We start from the raw sequence: 17,382 nt of genomic DNA, 5'->3' as shown, positions 1-17,382 counted from the left end.
AATTTATAAAGACAGAGACAGCATTAGTGAGCCAGGCCTTTAAGCCAGAGCATCTGCTCAGATACAGAAATAAATACGATTTGAGGGACACTTATCCTGTTTGTTATTAATGCCTAATCCAGTCACAATTCATAACAATACAGCAAATTCCAGAGTAAGGAACTCACCTATGCACAAAACTATCTTCTTTATCAAGGTCTTAATTTAAAAAATAAAACAAGCACTGTAACGTTGAGTTTCTGGTGAAGGCACTATGAGAGTTTCTTTAGAAATTGCACATACAATGCTCTCCTTTAAAGCTTTCTGAGTGCCACTGAAAACACTTGCTCTACGTTGATCAGAGAAAACACAGTAAGAAATTTAAACATGCAGCACATTCAGGATTTTGTTAAAATGAACATAGCTCAAGCAGGAACTCTGGTACCTTGGGATGAGCATCTCAATACTTGTACCCAACGAGGCCAGTGTTACATTTCAAGCACAATTAAGGAGGAGAAGTAAGGTTCTGCATCTGCTGAAAAGACTAACCACACATCTTCACAAACATAGCAAGGACTTCAAATGATCATGAAATCCACAGCCCCCACTTTGTGCTTCAAAACATTTCGCTGTAGCTCATTCACTCAAGCATGAAGCCTGGAAACCTCCTAAAACTGTCTGATGGACTGTGAGTTGTTTGACAACCTGCACGTATACAGCACAAACCATACGCCTTTTTTTGACACTGATCTCATGAACAATAGTTACACAGAAATAAGAAGTCAGGTCCCATTTTAATGTCTATCGTTTAACTCTGTACCTGGTCTCTTACTCACCATTACACAAAATCACGTATATAATCTCTCAGAATTTCAGCTTGCTCTCCTTCAATGCAAATTTCCTTTACATAACTTCATTTTCACGTATGCTTTCGACTGTACTGAATGTAACTTCAGAGAAATGTAGCTAGGATTAGAAATAACTAGATTTGAGACACATGTAAGGAAGTGGATTTTCATCATTAGCCATTTTTTTTCTGTATCAACCTTCAAATTTAGCCTACCTGCAAAATACTGATAAAAACAAAGAAATGAGATTGTGCCACAGAAATGAAACAACTTCTATTTTTGATAAAGTATCTTTGAACACCTTGTCAATAGGTTAGAAGAATCTAAGTAACAACTTAAATGTTGTATTATGAATCTCAGTAGTTTACATTGGAGATTATTCAAGGTTGTTGTCTAGAAAATAAAGTGGATTTCAACTATAATGCAAGTATATAATGGCCAAAATTCTCCTCTAAATAACTTTGGACATTGAGATTTTTACTATGCAAGAAATAGTGATGCGGCTTTTTTCTTTTCTGCCTTAATTAACAGGATCCTTATTGTAATTTTCTTCAGAACAATTTTGCTAGTAGACTTCAATCTATCTACCTCTACCTTTTACCTTTTCAGGAATTGGTTCTTAAAAACCATTTACTAAGAACAAACAAAGAGCAACACCATTAACACCCAAATGGTGCCCAAAGCTACAGCAAAGCAGTGAGGACAGGATGACAAGCTGCAACATAAAAATGTGCAAGAAGTACTGGCCATTTCTATGTAGATGTCTTGACTGTTTGATTAGCTGTATAACAGAACACTTTTTTTAAAGTATGTATCACACAGCACATTAGACCAACACCACAAAGTTTCCCTTTCCAGAGGTTAAGTATCTGCCAAACAGCACAACCAGTACTTTGAGAAGATACAAAACCAGAATCACTCAACTAGATCAGTTTTAGGGCATGTAAAAATTAAACTCTGTACTTAAGATTTCTCTCAAATGTAGGTAGACACTGCAGGAATTTGCATCTGTAAAATACTAGGATAAGTTTCGAGTGGAGTGTATCTTTATATAAGAAAAAGCATGCTACCATTCCTTACAGTATAATGATGATACAGCCTACAGGGATAACTGGTAGTTTACCAACCATTTACCAGCTCTTCTCCTTTCCCATACTGCCAGACACCATTATAGCGCTCTTGTAAAATGAACTGTGAGGTGTCAAAATGCCTTCAAATAAAAACTGAATAATCTACGAGAAGTTACTTTATTTCCTTTTTTTAAATATACATATACAAGATATTTTATTTCAAAAGCACAAGAACATTATACAAGTTTCAAATTTACATTTTTGCAATTTAAGATACCAGTATGTGCATTATCAAATAACTTCTGTCAGCTTGGATGGAACAGAAATAAGTGGCATAAGCATCTTGCAGTCACTAAATACAGATTATACTCACAGTGAACAAAACTGCATAGTAATTTATGAAATGAAAGATGACCACGCTAGTCAGTGAATGATATGGGAGCCCATTTGCTAAATTAGTATGTGCAAACGTATAGAAAGATGCAACTTTCCCCTCCCACTTCTTCAGCTACAAAGAGATTTCTAGAGCTTTAAACAAGCTCATCTGCTCTTACTCCTGTCCTTACATACTACAGTTCAGACAGAAAACAAAATGAAATGATCTCACTGCATATTGGATAATGGAAATTTTGTATCAGTGAAGTGCAAGATAACTGAAAGTTTTTGATAACTGAATAGGTAAATATCAGAGGGAAACAGTAAGAAAATACAGGTTTGGTATCAATTTGCCAGTCTTAATTCAATATTTTTGTTGGCAAGCAGTGTTTTGATGACATAAAAATCACCAGTGCATGCAAGTTTTCATGACAGCTGTTCTAAATTCAGTATGTGTTTCAAACATGTTTTAGAGAAGACTAACAGAATTAATGTTTGTCTTCAAAGAGTTTAATATGCAGATTTAAAATCTGACAGAATCAAAATAAGGAGAATGGTCTTAATTGCAAGAAACAGAATACCTGGAAAATAGACCAAAGCCAACTTTTTATATCACTGGGGAAGGATTACAGCAGAAGTTTTTAAAAACTATTTGAAACCAGAACAGTATTTAACGTCATTGGTATTCCATCTTTAAATTAGTTATGGTGCTGTTAAATGCACTCATACATACAAACTCAAAAACATTAAAAAACCCCAGAAGAATGGTATTTAAATCTAAACCATTAATTGTGATTCTACTGTCTCTCATATAATTGTGACAAAACAAAAAAAATACATCATACAAAAACACACTCAGACATTTATTTGAAAACCTCTCCTTGAAAGCCTTATTAAAATGGCACGAAAGAATCCAAATAGCAAAGGGGCAGGGAAATTGAGGGTAGTGACGACTTCAAACTTTCACATGGAAATGGTAATTTCCTGGGAAAGAGTTTTTACCTGTCACATTACAAATTCTCTCATGTGTATTATGACTGAAATTCAGAAAACAGAAGAACTAACATTTAGAACTGAACCACAATCACATATCATTGAGAGAGAGTTTAATCACAATGTGCTATTAACTACTGAAGGGCAAAGAGACAGACTGAGCCACCTTTTTTCCCTTTTCTGCTCTACCTGGCATTGAACCACTGAACACGCCTCCCAAAACACACCATTTCATTTATGCAGACTCCAAAACATGCTCCAAACAATAGTGGTAGAGGACGATGAGTGGAAAATCCCTCAAATATGGGCAAATTTATTTCTGATTCCAAAACTTGCTGCTTTTGGGCCTTGATTTTAGTCCAGTGATAGCTTTGAAGGCTGCTTACTTTACTGCAGTCTCTGGCTCTCATACAGCTTGCAGAGCTACACTACAACTACTTACCTGCAGAATTTTCACTTTTGATTCTTGGGGAAAATCTCAGAAGACAAACTGTAAAGGATGTAAAACTAACCACAACCTAGCCAAGTGGTGAAGCCCTAGACGTCTTATGATATACATGAATGGAGGATAAATTCATTAGATAAAGTGCAGTTCTGGCAACACAAAAAGCACAGACTTAGGTTTTTGACAACAAGCAGGATGGTAATTCTCCCCATGCACTTTCTATACCACACCTCTCATTTAAAGAATTCATTAATGAAAACTCTTCATTAAATCCCAAAGTATAGCTGAATGTAAGCTTTATCAGTAAAACATATTCTTTATTATAACTGTTTCTGCAGATGACTAAAGACCTGGCACCACTTCCACTCCAATATTATCTCAACATATTTAAAGCTTCACTAAGCTTGGGAAAAGAACCCAGGAAGAAAGTAAAGGAGGCTTTTCCTTGGCAACATCATTTAGATATGTTCTCAAGGCATGGAAGAGACAAATGTGGTGTGTGCTCTGAAGCTGTCCTCATGAAAACACGTGAAACAATTCAAACTTCTGAAAAAAATGGAAATATTTCTGGACCTGGATGTTCAGTAATAATTACAGAATGTGGTTTTCTTTTTTTTTTTTTTTTTGAAAGAAAAAAGAGGAAAATATATTATATGAGTTTCTGTTTCAATGTATCAGTTATACATCCAACCTAGAGAATCCATCAATTAATTGTCTGAACTACAGAAACCACTTGAGTAGATTTTTTACTGCCACCCTCCTTTTCTTTTCCAAAGCACTGCCAAAGGTAAAAGTTTTCACTAAAATCAAGAGACTCAGAGCAGCTGCCAGTTGAATCCAAAGAAGATCTGATTCGTTTCTTGGCTCCTGGCAATCTCCTCTATGATGCAGTGCTGCTGCCACAGCAGATGGAGCTTCCGGTAACGCTCCCAACATAAGTGCAGGGGATTGCCTCTTCTTCAGACAAGAAAAGAAGAGAATTAGCATTATCAGAACAGCAACTGATAAACTGTCCAATTAATAGTCTAACATTAACACTAGACTAATTAGATACTTGTAGGAACACCAATCCCAACAAGTCTATTTGAAACGTAAAAAAATTTCTACTTGTGACAAGCAATGACTGCCATTTCTATTATGATATTTCAGCAATGGCAGTTGTCACATGTTTCTGACGAAATGCATACAAAATATTCTTGAGAAAAATAAGGCAGTTTAACAGTACCAAAAAACTGTATTTCCTCATAAACTACCCATTCCTGACTGGAAACTGCCATCAGTTCCCCAGGCCAAGAGACGCATTACCTACAGTGCTGTACACACTGGACAGAAGAACGTGTTGTCCAGTAAGTGTAAGAAAGAAAGAGATACAAAAATGAAAATGTAGGAAGTCAAACATTTACTTACTTTAGACCTGGATCTGTTTCTCCATATTCATCCAAGTAGGGCGCAGGGTATAAGCAGCCCCTGGTTTTACCTTCAATGAGGACAACTTTGCACTCCCTGATTCTTAAAGAAAAGAATAGCTGCATTTAAAATACAACTCCAAGGAGGCTCTTCCCTTTTTGGTGAGCTTAACTTATGTCGAAGCAATGTTTCTTTATCTCAGACAAAAAGAATCAAATGCTTTGACAATGTTGTGAATTCTGTCCTTCTAATATTTCCCTTTATTCTTTAACACATTAAATTCTGGCTACTTACTTGAGAAACACGCAGACTCCAGCTCCACATTGAAGAGCATGAGAAGTACAGGCTCCCAACTCCTCCCCATTCACCAGCTCCTGACAGCAAGTATTCTGGGAACACAACATTGCCCCACAGAATAAACACAATACTGGGTGTTTTTGTTCATCATCAGAAGACCGTGGGCATCTAAAAGAAGTGTAACCAGCATGTCACAGTAGGAATGAAAACTTTAAAAGAAATGTTAACTGAAGTTAATGTTCCTTAAAAAACCCCAAAAAGATCATCCAACCAACTAAAAACCCCAAATCACAATCAAACAAAAACCTAAGAAATATTATGTCATAATCATTTCACATATCTGCCTTAGGTTGTGTTTTCACACTGCTTGAAATATTTTATCTGCAAGATATCTGCTTTGAGGAGGAGGTTGAACCAGATGATCAGCAGAAGTCCCTTCTGACCTGAATTATCCTATGATTCACTCTTCTCGGCATAAAACAGTGCCATCATCTGGGCTTGTTGTGTCCAGTGCAAAAATAATTTTCAGACTTACAGCCAAACTGAATGCACATTGCACTGGAGAAAAATGACCAGCAGATTAAGCTATAAAAATTTTACATATTGTCTTATAAAAAAAAAAATTACTTCAGTTAGCAAGTTGTGTTTCACATTTAAAAGTGAACATGTGCTAGCATTGGCCAGTATAAACATAACAATGCCTTCACTTCTACAAAATAATTTTTGTTTGGTTTCAACACCAGTTACAGTAACTGCAAGAATATAAAATTCACTAGAAGTGACAAAACATCCAAGAAGACAACTAAATATGCCACATCTTACTTAAACTGAGAGGCTTGGTTCAGAAGGCAACTATAGTCTTCAGGAAGATCTATTAAACGATTTCTTTTCCTAGGATACCTGGGTAAGTGGAAAAGAACTATTATGAGAATAATAAAGATCAAAGCAATTAACAGAATAAATAACTATGAATCCCTGCTAAGCTTTTGGTCACTTCTGCAAGTGTCTACAATTCTAGAGCAATTCTTCAGTCCTGGAATCCCAAGTGAGACGCTTCACATGGGAGCTTGAATATTTTCTATATTCCAGCAAAGTGTTGAACTTAAATTTCATATATAACCTACATGTATGAAGACATTTCATATTTCAGTTAGCTTTTGTTCTTTCCTAGAGCAGGACAGATTACTTGTCTAACAATGTTGTACAATCTCAATGAAGAGTCACTCCATGAGGAATAATAAACAAGACATTTAAAGACAAATGTACTTCTAGTAGTAGAGCACAAGGAATAAAACACGCAGTCTCTAACTTGCCCACAACAAGCACTTCATTCTCTCAAGTATTTTAAATCAAAACCAGAAGAAAACAGTAACAGTAAGCTTACCTTATTGCAATGCTTTTCCCTTTCAAACAACTTAACACCACTGGGTCAGAACACCACCTATTTCAAACAAACATTTGCAGATGACAGCATTTTGGTAAAAATACACATTTAGGTTCATTAAACTAAACTAGTAAATGATAAGCAAACACAACACTAATAAAAGCATTGATATTTCTACCTAAAACTTTGCAAGGAAAAAAAGGGATGTTTTTTTATACTTTTCTTAAGGAGAACATTTTAAGTTTGCATACAGGAGGAAAAACCTATGTGAAAAAATGCTTAAAATTATCATCATGCACATGAAAACACAAGATTAACACAGTTAAAAAATGCATGCAATCTTCAGACATACTCAGTTTCTCAAAGTGGGGTACAATACACAGCACCTTTTGGAATACATGCACTAAAAGACACAGCATAAATAAAAAAATATTGTTCAGTCTAATAGAAAAACATTTGCTGTTTTTATTAAATAATCATCACCTAGTGGTTATTTTACAATTGTTTATTGCATGATGTGTGCTTGCTTAGAATGGCCAAATGTGCCTATTGAAACAATGGCAGGTATTGGCCAGTTATTGAACAGAGGAACTGGTATGTTTAAGACGTTTTTTAAGTTATTTCTACAAAAAGGAGGAGAAGGGAGAAAGAACTACACCAGATGGTCAATCTAGCATGCTTCATTTAACGCATTTCTCAACAATCATCAAATTTAGTCTTCTGAAATAAGATTCTGTGAAAAAACATATGGGAACCTGCATGATGATTTGGCAACTGTTACTATTACGTTAAATATGCAGCCTCCTGCTTGAAACCTCTTTTTCTGACTGGGAGCACTGTAACTATTTGTTAATCCTGCTTCTAGTGATCTTTCCCAATGTTCACAAGCATCATCTTCTGTGTTCTCTTAGAAGCACTGTTATGTCTTTGAGCCAATATCAAGGAACAAGTAAGACAAACTTATTTAATAATTTACTTGTAAAAATTAATGTATTAATTTATAAGTAATAATATATACTACACATGGAATTGATCATAATAAAACTGTATGTAGAGAACTGTCTAGGTCAGCTATATGGACTATAAGTTGGAAATCAACAGTTCAAAACTTCCCTACATGGAAGAAGTCTGGACAATAAAGATTAAAACAACGAGAGGTTAGAAAACCCAACCAAACAACAATGCAGTAAAAGTTAATGTGAGTCAGAGAATTCTGCCAAGAACCAGGAATAATCATTAATGCAACCAGGTGCTCAAATGGTCACATTAAATACACATTCTCCAACACAATATAGCTGGATTATTCTTAATTGGGGTGGGGGGTGGTATGTCTGTTTATTCAATTTGAGGTTTTGAATGCAGAATTTAACCAATTCTTTATTTACTGCTACTTTCACAAACTAAAAGAGGGGAAATTTAGGTCAAAAACTAGGAAGGAAATTCTTTCTTTTGAGGATGGTAAGATACTGGAACAGGCTGCCCAGAGAAGGTGTGGATGCCCCAGCCATGGCAGTGTTCAAGGCCAGGTTGAATAAGGCTTGGAGCAACCTGGTTTAGTAGAAGGTGTCCCTGCTCATGGCAGTGGGGTTGGAACCAGATGATCTTTAAGGTCCCTCCCAACCCTCTAACATTTTATGATTTCATGACTGCAGATGGTAATGCTCAAACTGTACCTTTTAAACATTAAGCCACTTTACACATCCACCAGTCTATTTTGCAAATGCTGAGAAGAAATAATACAAAGCCTCACCCTGTCAGCTACGGGATTTTCTACAATCTCATTTTATAGCTCATGTAATCAGCATTTTTTCTGTAGACAGATTAAAAATAGGCAAATGAACATTAAGTGGCATATCAAGCAAGCAAAGGTTTAAAATAACTTCTGCCTGTATGGTTTCATATAGGTCTGCAAGCACTAGTCCCGTAAACTATAATTACTTAATATTGGAATTACCATAAAATAGAGAATGCTTTATGTTTTTGAAGAGCTTTAAGAGATTCAGTGTACCTGTGCAAAATGTTTAGAACTTCAGTATGAATTTGAGCTCAATCATTTATTACTAAACTTCATCTAGAATTCCCACAGGGCCACCACAACAGAAAAACATGGCCTGTCCAGTCCCAGTTAGTACCTTTGAAGCAGTGGATTTACTGTGTCCCAATATTCATGAAAGAGCAGGAACAAATTTGTAGGTAGAGAGAGGTAACTACAAAGTGCCTTGAATTGCCCTTCTTCAGAAACTGCAAAAGAAAACATGAACAACTGCTTAATCGTTTCACCACTGCTGAATAATTCACTCAAAACTAGAAATCTCCTGATCCCTTTTCCATTGAACAGTCTGTATCCTACATCTTCAGCATAGCTCCTACATAGTACAATTGGATATTATTCCACCAACTTAATCAGAGCTATAGTAACTTGGATTAGCTGAGGATCTGTTTAAACAAATTTGATTAATTACTATTAAGTATTTTTTAATGTGTAAGTTACTGCAATAACAGAATTCCTTGCTTAAATTACTGCATAATATGTAACACAGTGCAGTAGGTTTCTGTACTCGCATTTTTGTTTTTCACTATCCTTATGACAGTCCTCGATATTAAATTTTGCTGTAATAAAGTCAGTGCTAACAGATTACATAAAGTTGGGCTAATTTAATAGTTTGCTGGGTGGTCATTTATTGTCTCTGCTACAGAAAATGACATTTTTGGTTCACCAGTAAGACTCTTCCCTACAGCATCAAAGATCCAGACTCCTGGTAAGGATAAGCATATCCTGAAGTGCAGAGATTTTGACTTGTATATTCTAATAAAAACTCAAACTTAGTTCACAGTTTATATAAATCAATTTTATATTTTTGTTGTTATATGTTACACATGTTATATTTTGTTTCAGTTATTCATAGAAATTATGGTCCTTCTTTCCAAATAGTTGATGATTCTGTGTTTCACTGCATTTTGACAGATGTCAAACTTTGTTTTTGGGGTTAGTATCTGCAATGCATTAGGTTTCTTCAAGGAAGAGGCTTAATTTTTATAATGTGCTTTATATCTATTTGACTTTGTTTTGCTCAATCCCTGTACCTTTAGCATTTACCAACATTAGCACTACACAAAAAGATTGTTTTTTTTAAAATATACTCCAGGCAATTTCTCAGGTGTTGTAATCTAAATTCCTGAAATTATGCTTAAACCACTGAATCTTTATCAACAACTACTTACTATCAATAAATCATTGATAATTCACATATTTGCATATACTCAGAACCTCAAAAGTAATGCTCTTCTATGCAAAGAAACCCAAGACAATGCAGCTTCTCATGCCTGTCCCATCCTTTACAAATTAGTAAGTCCTTTACTTCCCAAGTCTTACTTTAATGTATTGAGTATTGTTAAGTTATTGGGAACATTTAAAAATTCTTTCAAGATGAAAAAGGTCATACATTTGTTTTCTCACAATTACCTTGTAGTAGTTCCTCAGGTGGAGAAACTCCCAGCAAATAATGAAAAAATAAAGCAGCACAACGAAGGTAAGGCATGATGCCTGTTTTAACACAATCCCACACAAGCCAGCCTGGAATATCCTGACTAAAGCAACTGTAAAACACAAATGAGAAATAGCTGCAGTAGTTCACAGTGCAAATCCTTCTAGCACTTTCACATTTTGGCTAGCCTTGGTAGAACGGTAGCTGTGTAGAAGCAACACTCACGTACCCCAAAATCTGTGAAACACAGCCACCAACATTTAACTTCCAGCTTCCCTTCTTCCTAAGGAATGAGTACTGAATTTATGCTCCATACCTGTACTAAATCTTCAGATTAGGTCAACTTCTATTTTTCTCAGAATTACAAAAAATAAACAGCCAATACACAGCTCTAGGTTATTCAAAATAATCTGATATAAATAGTGCAACACATCACACAGAGCAATTGATTCTTACACTGGTTGTATTTTATTACTAAAAGCCAGTCAATTTTTGAAATGGTGAAAATTTTTGATTCAGTTGGTGTTTTGAATGTAGTTTATGAAAGAGAAAAATCCACTTAGACCAGCGTAAGTACTCTTCAGAAACAATAAAATGAATAGAATAAAAAAATTACTAATTCATACTTCATTATGGAAGTCACAACACTAACACTCATCATTTACACTTTATCCCCCTTTTGTAGTAGGGCCATTTCCTTCTTTCTGGATTCCATTCATAACACAAGAGATCTAAACCAAAATAATCAAAGCAAACAAAAAATAAATACTGTAAATGGATGTATTTCTCTCCAGAATGGATACAGGTATTTTTTTATTCTCAGACAAATGATTTACTCTGCTGTCCACAAAATGCAGCACTTTAACTAAAAGCATTCCTTTCACCAGTTTCAGTGTTCAGGAGCATGGGAAGAAAGCACAAGGCACTTTGCTAACTCCCCATACAAAATGGGTAATTTTTTTCCTGTTTTCTGTGTTGTGCTGGTCAATCCTGTGGAATGCTATCTTTCCAGGAAAATGTAATGCTGCATCTGAATTGCACTTACCCACTGGTGTACTGGCAAACCTCTCTACAGAAGGACTGTGCAGACTGTGCCTCCTCACTGTTGTCAGATGAGTGAGCAGTGGGGGATTCTGCACACAAAAAGATGAATCCACTGTAAATGCACTCCATCCTGACATACTTCTCTTTTACAAATACTAAAACCTTTTTTTTTTAATTATTTAATTGCATTACAGAATTATTTCCACTTTACTTTGCTTAATTCTTTTCTATTTGCTATTTTCTGCCTTAAAAATGTTCTCCTAAGACTGAATGCTGTAAGGAACAATCAGGATTACTCCCTCATTGCTTATCCTCATGTAAAGAACTGCTTCCTTCCCTTGAACTTTTGAACTTGTCCTACATAGCTTAAGCTACAGAAATTTTTAAAAATGTTTAGGTTTTTTTTAATTCCTATCATACTGAAGAAAAAGAAAACTAGTAGCTAGTAAGCCTATAGGCTACTGGTAATTTTTAACAATGTTATGAAATAGAGAGGAAAGTGAAAGTCTCTTCTATCAGTTTACAGGATTCTGTATTTCGGATCTGGGTATTTCCTAAGTTGAAGGGTGCAGAAAATTTTATTTCCCAAATCCATAATGATTGTCACTGTACAGCTCAGTGACACTGCTTGGCAGAACTTTGATTCTCCTACAAGGAGTGAAAAAGGGAAAGTTACCCCTCTGAAATGACTGACTGGAGCAAGTACTGGTATATCAATAACTACTTTGTTTTCTTAAAGCTTAAGTACACAGAAGCGATATAATAAAATGCTCTGAACTTGATGTAGCCCTATTTCATTTTTACCAGAAAACAGTTATTACTACCTAGCCCTAAGTGTCACTTTATTATGAGAAAGTTTATACCTGGAAGACACTAATGGTGTCAATACATTATTTTTAAGAAATTGTGCCAAAATGTTCAAAAATTGCAACATAAATACACATCTACCTGTTGCTGAAGAGATGACAATTTGCACTATGTGTGCCAGTGTTGTCAGATGGAAGAGGTAGAGGTGGTTATAGGCTGAACTAACTGAGGAAGGTTGCAAGTCTACAGCATCTTCCCAGTATAAAGATGGAAAGGATAACACAGCTCCCACCTACAGTGAAAAGGAATAGGCAAATATTAAAGTGACAAAAATTTGGTAATAGATACAAGGGTAACAATTATATTCTCACCATACATTTGTATTTTATTTCTGTAGTCTGTTAATCTATCTTGCTGGTTTTAATTCAAAGTGTAGGAAAAACCCACTGGAAAATATTAACCATTTGTGCAGCATGGTACATAGGAAACTCTGAGTTGCGTGGTAATTGCCAGTTTAGAGATACACCAGGACAGGTTGTCCAGTTCTAAAAAGCTTAATTTCTGTTCTTTGACATAAGACAAAACACACTGCAATAAGTGAGAAGTGAGACCGAGCATTAGATAGAAAAGCAGCCACGATAAAACAGATTTTATTTGGTGAGTTTGGTTTTGTTGGCTGTTTTATACTTGCTTGGGGTTTTTTTAACAGCAGAAAAACCAATAATACAGATTTGTATTAAGAACAGAAAGAAGAGGCTAAGAAAAATACCAGAAGGTAATGAGAGTGAACGTCAAGGAATCAGAACGTATGAGATACTGACTGAGACAAAGGGAAAGTGAGGGAAAGAAACTGAGTATATTTCTTAAGTTTATTTTTTTTATGCTTAATAACAATGGAAGTGTTAAAAAGAAGATTGAGATTGCAAGCATGAAATTTAATAAGAACAGGACAGCAAAGACTTGAAAGTTAGCAGAACTAAAAGTAAACATACATAGCAGTCATATGTAATCATTTGATTGTTGTTCTTGTATAATCATTTGACTGATGCAAGTGAACAGATAGTGCAGGACTATTTACAGAGTACAGAACACAAAAATTTATGCTCAAAAAAAAGTATTAAAATGAAGAATAAAATGAACCTGCTTACCAAAATGTGGAACATATCTACTTCTAAGAGTGATGGAGTGTCCTCCCCTTTAAAGTTTGGCAGGAGAACTACAAAATAAAGTATCAGTTATACATTTAACACATATTTTCTTCTTTCGGATTGAACTGTAGTACTGTAGTATCAGAATCTGAGTTTAGAGCCTCTATCATTTCAGTGTTTTCATCAAAGGTCTCTAAACTGAGGATCTATTTAATTAACTGCTTACGCCTGATTTAATTGATTGTGCATGTTTAGCTATTTCCACATGCCCAAACAGCTGACAATTTTAATTAATATATCTTCAAAATTCTGGTCTCTATTTCTCTGGCTCTAATAAATCCCACACAGTGTTAAGGGTGATGGTCCTTAGGCACCTCAACACTAGATGCCTCACAACCTCACCAATCCAAAAGCCTAAGAACTACACCTAAGAGTCTTATCAAGTAGAAAGCAAATGAGAGTGTGGGATTCACAAAGGCCACCATACTAACCTAATCAATAAGAAACATGGGGGAAGTTACATGCCCCAAACTAGCTCTCCCTGAGACCGAAATATCTTAAGCTAGGCTTCAAGCAGCCTTTTGAAAGTACTGCAAATCACAGAATCATAGAATGGTTTGCATCAGAAGGGAGCTTAAAGATCACCCAGTTTCAATCCCCCTGCCATGGGCAGGGATGACACTCACTTCATCAGGTTGCTCAGAGCTCCATCCAGTCGGGCCTTTAACACTTCCAGGGATGGATCATCCACAGCTTCTCTGAGCAGCCTGTTTCAGTGCCTCATCACTCTCACAATAAAGAATTTCTGTCTAATAATTAATCTAAACCTTGTCTTTTTCAGTTTAAAACCATTCCCCTTTGTCCTGTCCCTATCTACCTCGATAAAAAGTTCCTCTCCTTCCTTTTTATAAGCCCTCTTAACATACTGGAAGGCTGCAATGAAGCCTCCCCAGAGCCTTCTCTTCTCCATGCTGAGAAGATGAGGTCTCACAATTAAGAAAGAAATACCTATTTTGTGGCTTTATTCACCTGTTTAGAAGAGAATTTGAGCAATTTCGAACACTGCCAGAAATATGTGGTACCCATCTGTTCCAGACTTGAGTACCTGTAAGTCTGGGTAATCTGGGGTGAGTTCAATCCACACCCCGTAATTTCAGGCAACTGAAGCGAGCACTGTTGACAAATACTCCGACCCTTGTTTCCATGCTGTATTAACCTGTGTGCCATTTTGGAACAGAAACTTCTGTGACACAAAAGGTAGCACAGAAAAGAAATACAGTACCTCCTAGAAGACGAATCAGGTGTTTCTGAATCAGGACCTGGGGGGATGTTGTTCTCTGAGCAGCTGCAAACTGCACTAATGCTTTAAGGCCACTGTGCTAGAGCGCAAGAGAAAATGGTTGAACAGGAAAAAAGGCTAAATATAATAGTGATATAGAATTGTAAAAACATATTTACGTCTACAGACATAAACCACATTTATTAATTAATTTAATATGAACATCCATATATAAGCAGACATATTATTCTTTCAAAGTGCTCTTTATACTATGGATCCACACATTGAGAGATACCCCTTGACACAGAATGATCTTGATGTTAGCAGTTTCAACAGGTTTATAGATGCATGTATATCATAAATAAATTTTTTTGTTTAAAATATATTGCATATCTTACTCATCCATACCTGTCTATTTTGTAGAGATCCAAATAAAGGCTTGCCCTCTGTTTCCAAGAGGTTTTCTTAAAATTAAACAGAGAAAAAATTAAGTTGCTTTGTTCTACACAACCTAATACAAATTTATTCTTAGTATAGACACTCATTTTTAAAGCTCAACTTCATTCTTATAAAGAGAATTCTCTTGGAAAAAAAAAAATTGGTCTTAAATGGCACTGAACATTTCCCAGATAAATTATTTTAGTAAGCTTCATAAATTTTTCAGCTTTCAGACCTTGCTAACTAAGGATTTAAAGGAACATTGCTTCATATGAATGATGATAACACATTCATTCTGTGGATTCAGATTTATTTTCAGGTACCCTTATGCAACGCTCCAGACCACCAAGTTTCATTTACAGAGATGCTATACAGCCATCTTACCCTCATGTTTATCATAGAATCATAGAATGTTAAGGGATTGAAACGGACCCTAAAGATCATCTAATTCCCACCCCCCAGCCATGGGCAGGGACACCCCTCACTAGACCAGGTTGCTCAAGGCCTCATCCAACCTGGCCTTGAACACTGTCAGGGTTCGGGCAACCACAACTTCTCTGGGCAACCTGGCAAAATTTGCACTACTGCATTTGACTGCAGTTCAATAGAAATATTTTGAAAACAAAATTCCCAAGCTGGAATACAATTTAGCTTTCCTCCCTGAGTGCACTGGTTCTGAAGGAATAATAAAAAACAAGCCAATAAAAATAAGAAATCAAATTCACTCAGTTGAGTAAAAAGGTATGGTGAGAATATAATTTTTTTGCACTTTAGTCGCTTTTTGGATATGAAACAGTACACTTGGAATTTTTAAAATTTGATCTAATTGGGAGATTTTGGTTTGGAGGTTTTTTGTTTTAATTTTTTTTTTTTTTTTTTTTTTTTTTTTTTTTTTTTTTTTTTTTTTTTTTTTTTTTTGAGTTTGTTTCTTTTTTCAAGGATCTAGATTTTGGCAATAATACTAATTCAGATCCCTTGGGTCAACGATGCTTTGAACCTCCTCTAGGTTTCTCTAAAGTTCCTTGTCTAGGCAGCTTGGCTACATGCCCACTGAATGGTTTTAATAATGCACTATGAGTAGACTCCAGACCAGCATACTGAAGCTATGCAAGCCGTTTTGCTTTACAATTTCACAAAAGTCTGCTCTATTTGCAAACAAAAATGAATCCAAGGAAGTGGTGAATGAATCCAATCAAACTGTCACAGTAGTCCCTCTGGCTTTATACTCTTGTCCTCCAGAGTACTTGGATTTTCTATGACTAACACAGGCCTTCAATATCACACCTGTGGTAACAGTTGCATTTATATACTTGCTGGCAAGCTCCTCCCTGACAGCCACCAGTATCTTTTTTCATATACCAAACAAAACCAACCTGCACATCATTAAGTATAGTAATGTTAATAAGGTGGGTGGTTTCCAGTCTTTTCTCAACCTTTTTGAAAACTCTTAATAGAATCCATCGAAAGATGCAATCAGTTTTGTGACTATTTCTGCCTTATCAGAATATTCCCAATCCGCCTAAAAACCTTCTAAACTCGTGATACTTCAGTTCAGCCTTGTCCATTAGAGATTTAAGGTAGACTAAACTTGTACTTCAACAGTTTCATCAAGAAACAGTTGGTATAACTGGCAAATCACATTTATGGACATACACAATTACATTCTCAATTCCTTCATCTTGCATGTCAGACTTAGCTCTTGCCTTTCTCCCTGCCTGGAAGCCTCTACAGATTTATCTACAGCTTCATGTTTATTACACAAACTTATTTGTGTATGTAATCCAGAAATGAAATTGGATAAACAGGTACATTATCCCAAAAAATGAGATCACTTTTCTGGTAATTTTTTTGCCTTCAGAGATTCATGGTAGAGAATGTTTGGGTTAGGTTTTTTGGCAGGTTTTTGGTTTGTTTCTTTTTCTATCAGGTACCTACTTAGCCATCTCAGAGTACAAGAGACTTTCCTCTACAAATTCCACAAAGATTCTTTAAGGATACAGACAAAAACAAATAATGAGACAGGGAGTACTATCTCACAGCTATTAGATATTTAGCATAGGAGATCCCTGCAGGTCAGTGATCTTTGGCAGCCTGAAGATATTAATTGAACACGCTTAAGGTTACAATCAATAATGTGGAACATGATCACTAACTGCTGTCTCAAATTAAACTCAATGTTGGCATTCCATATCTCATTTCATGATCTAAGAAAAACATCCTACTATTTATATTGGTTTATAGATAATAATTCTATTCTTATATATGCAATTACATATAATTTACTTTGCTATACTATTACATATGGCTTGTACTTATGTAAAAGTATTATTTACACAATCATATTGTATGAAATTATACAATCAAGCAACTGTAACATTTTCAA

The 17,382-nt window shown here is 35.5% G+C and overlaps 1 protein-coding gene across 2 annotated transcripts in view; it reads right to left on the bottom strand.

Annotated features, from left to right (window-relative positions):
* Window positions 1-2,055: 2,055 nt before the first annotated feature.
* UBR1 (ubiquitin protein ligase E3 component n-recognin 1) overlaps window positions 2,056-17,382 on the bottom strand; it is a 65,815-nt gene continuing 50,488 nt past the window's right edge. For both annotated transcript variants that reach the window (XM_032111187.1, XM_032111188.1), the window contains exons 36-47: window positions 14,970-15,025; window positions 14,565-14,661; window positions 13,283-13,350; window positions 12,276-12,426; window positions 11,329-11,416; window positions 10,262-10,395; window positions 8,931-9,039; window positions 6,799-6,855; window positions 6,237-6,314; window positions 5,412-5,582; window positions 5,118-5,219; window positions 2,056-4,667 (exon numbers count right to left, since the gene is read on the bottom strand). In XM_032111187.1, coding sequence (XP_031967078.1) covers window positions 4,526-4,667; window positions 5,118-5,219; window positions 5,412-5,582; window positions 6,237-6,314; window positions 6,799-6,855; window positions 8,931-9,039; window positions 10,262-10,395; window positions 11,329-11,416; window positions 12,276-12,426; window positions 13,283-13,350; window positions 14,565-14,661; window positions 14,970-15,025 — 1,253 coding nt within the window. In that variant the 3' untranslated portion in view covers window positions 2,056-4,525. The remainder of the gene's footprint in view (window positions 4,668-5,117; window positions 5,220-5,411; window positions 5,583-6,236; window positions 6,315-6,798; window positions 6,856-8,930; window positions 9,040-10,261; window positions 10,396-11,328; window positions 11,417-12,275; window positions 12,427-13,282; window positions 13,351-14,564; window positions 14,662-14,969; window positions 15,026-17,382) is intronic.

Source organism: Corvus moneduloides, chromosome 6 (genome assembly GCF_009650955.1).
Source record: "Corvus moneduloides isolate bCorMon1 chromosome 6, bCorMon1.pri, whole genome shotgun sequence".
NCBI classification, from domain to species: domain Eukaryota; kingdom Metazoa; phylum Chordata; class Aves; order Passeriformes; family Corvidae; genus Corvus; species Corvus moneduloides.
Note: the sequence above shows the minus strand (reverse complement) of the source record. Positions and strands in the feature narration are given on the sequence as shown.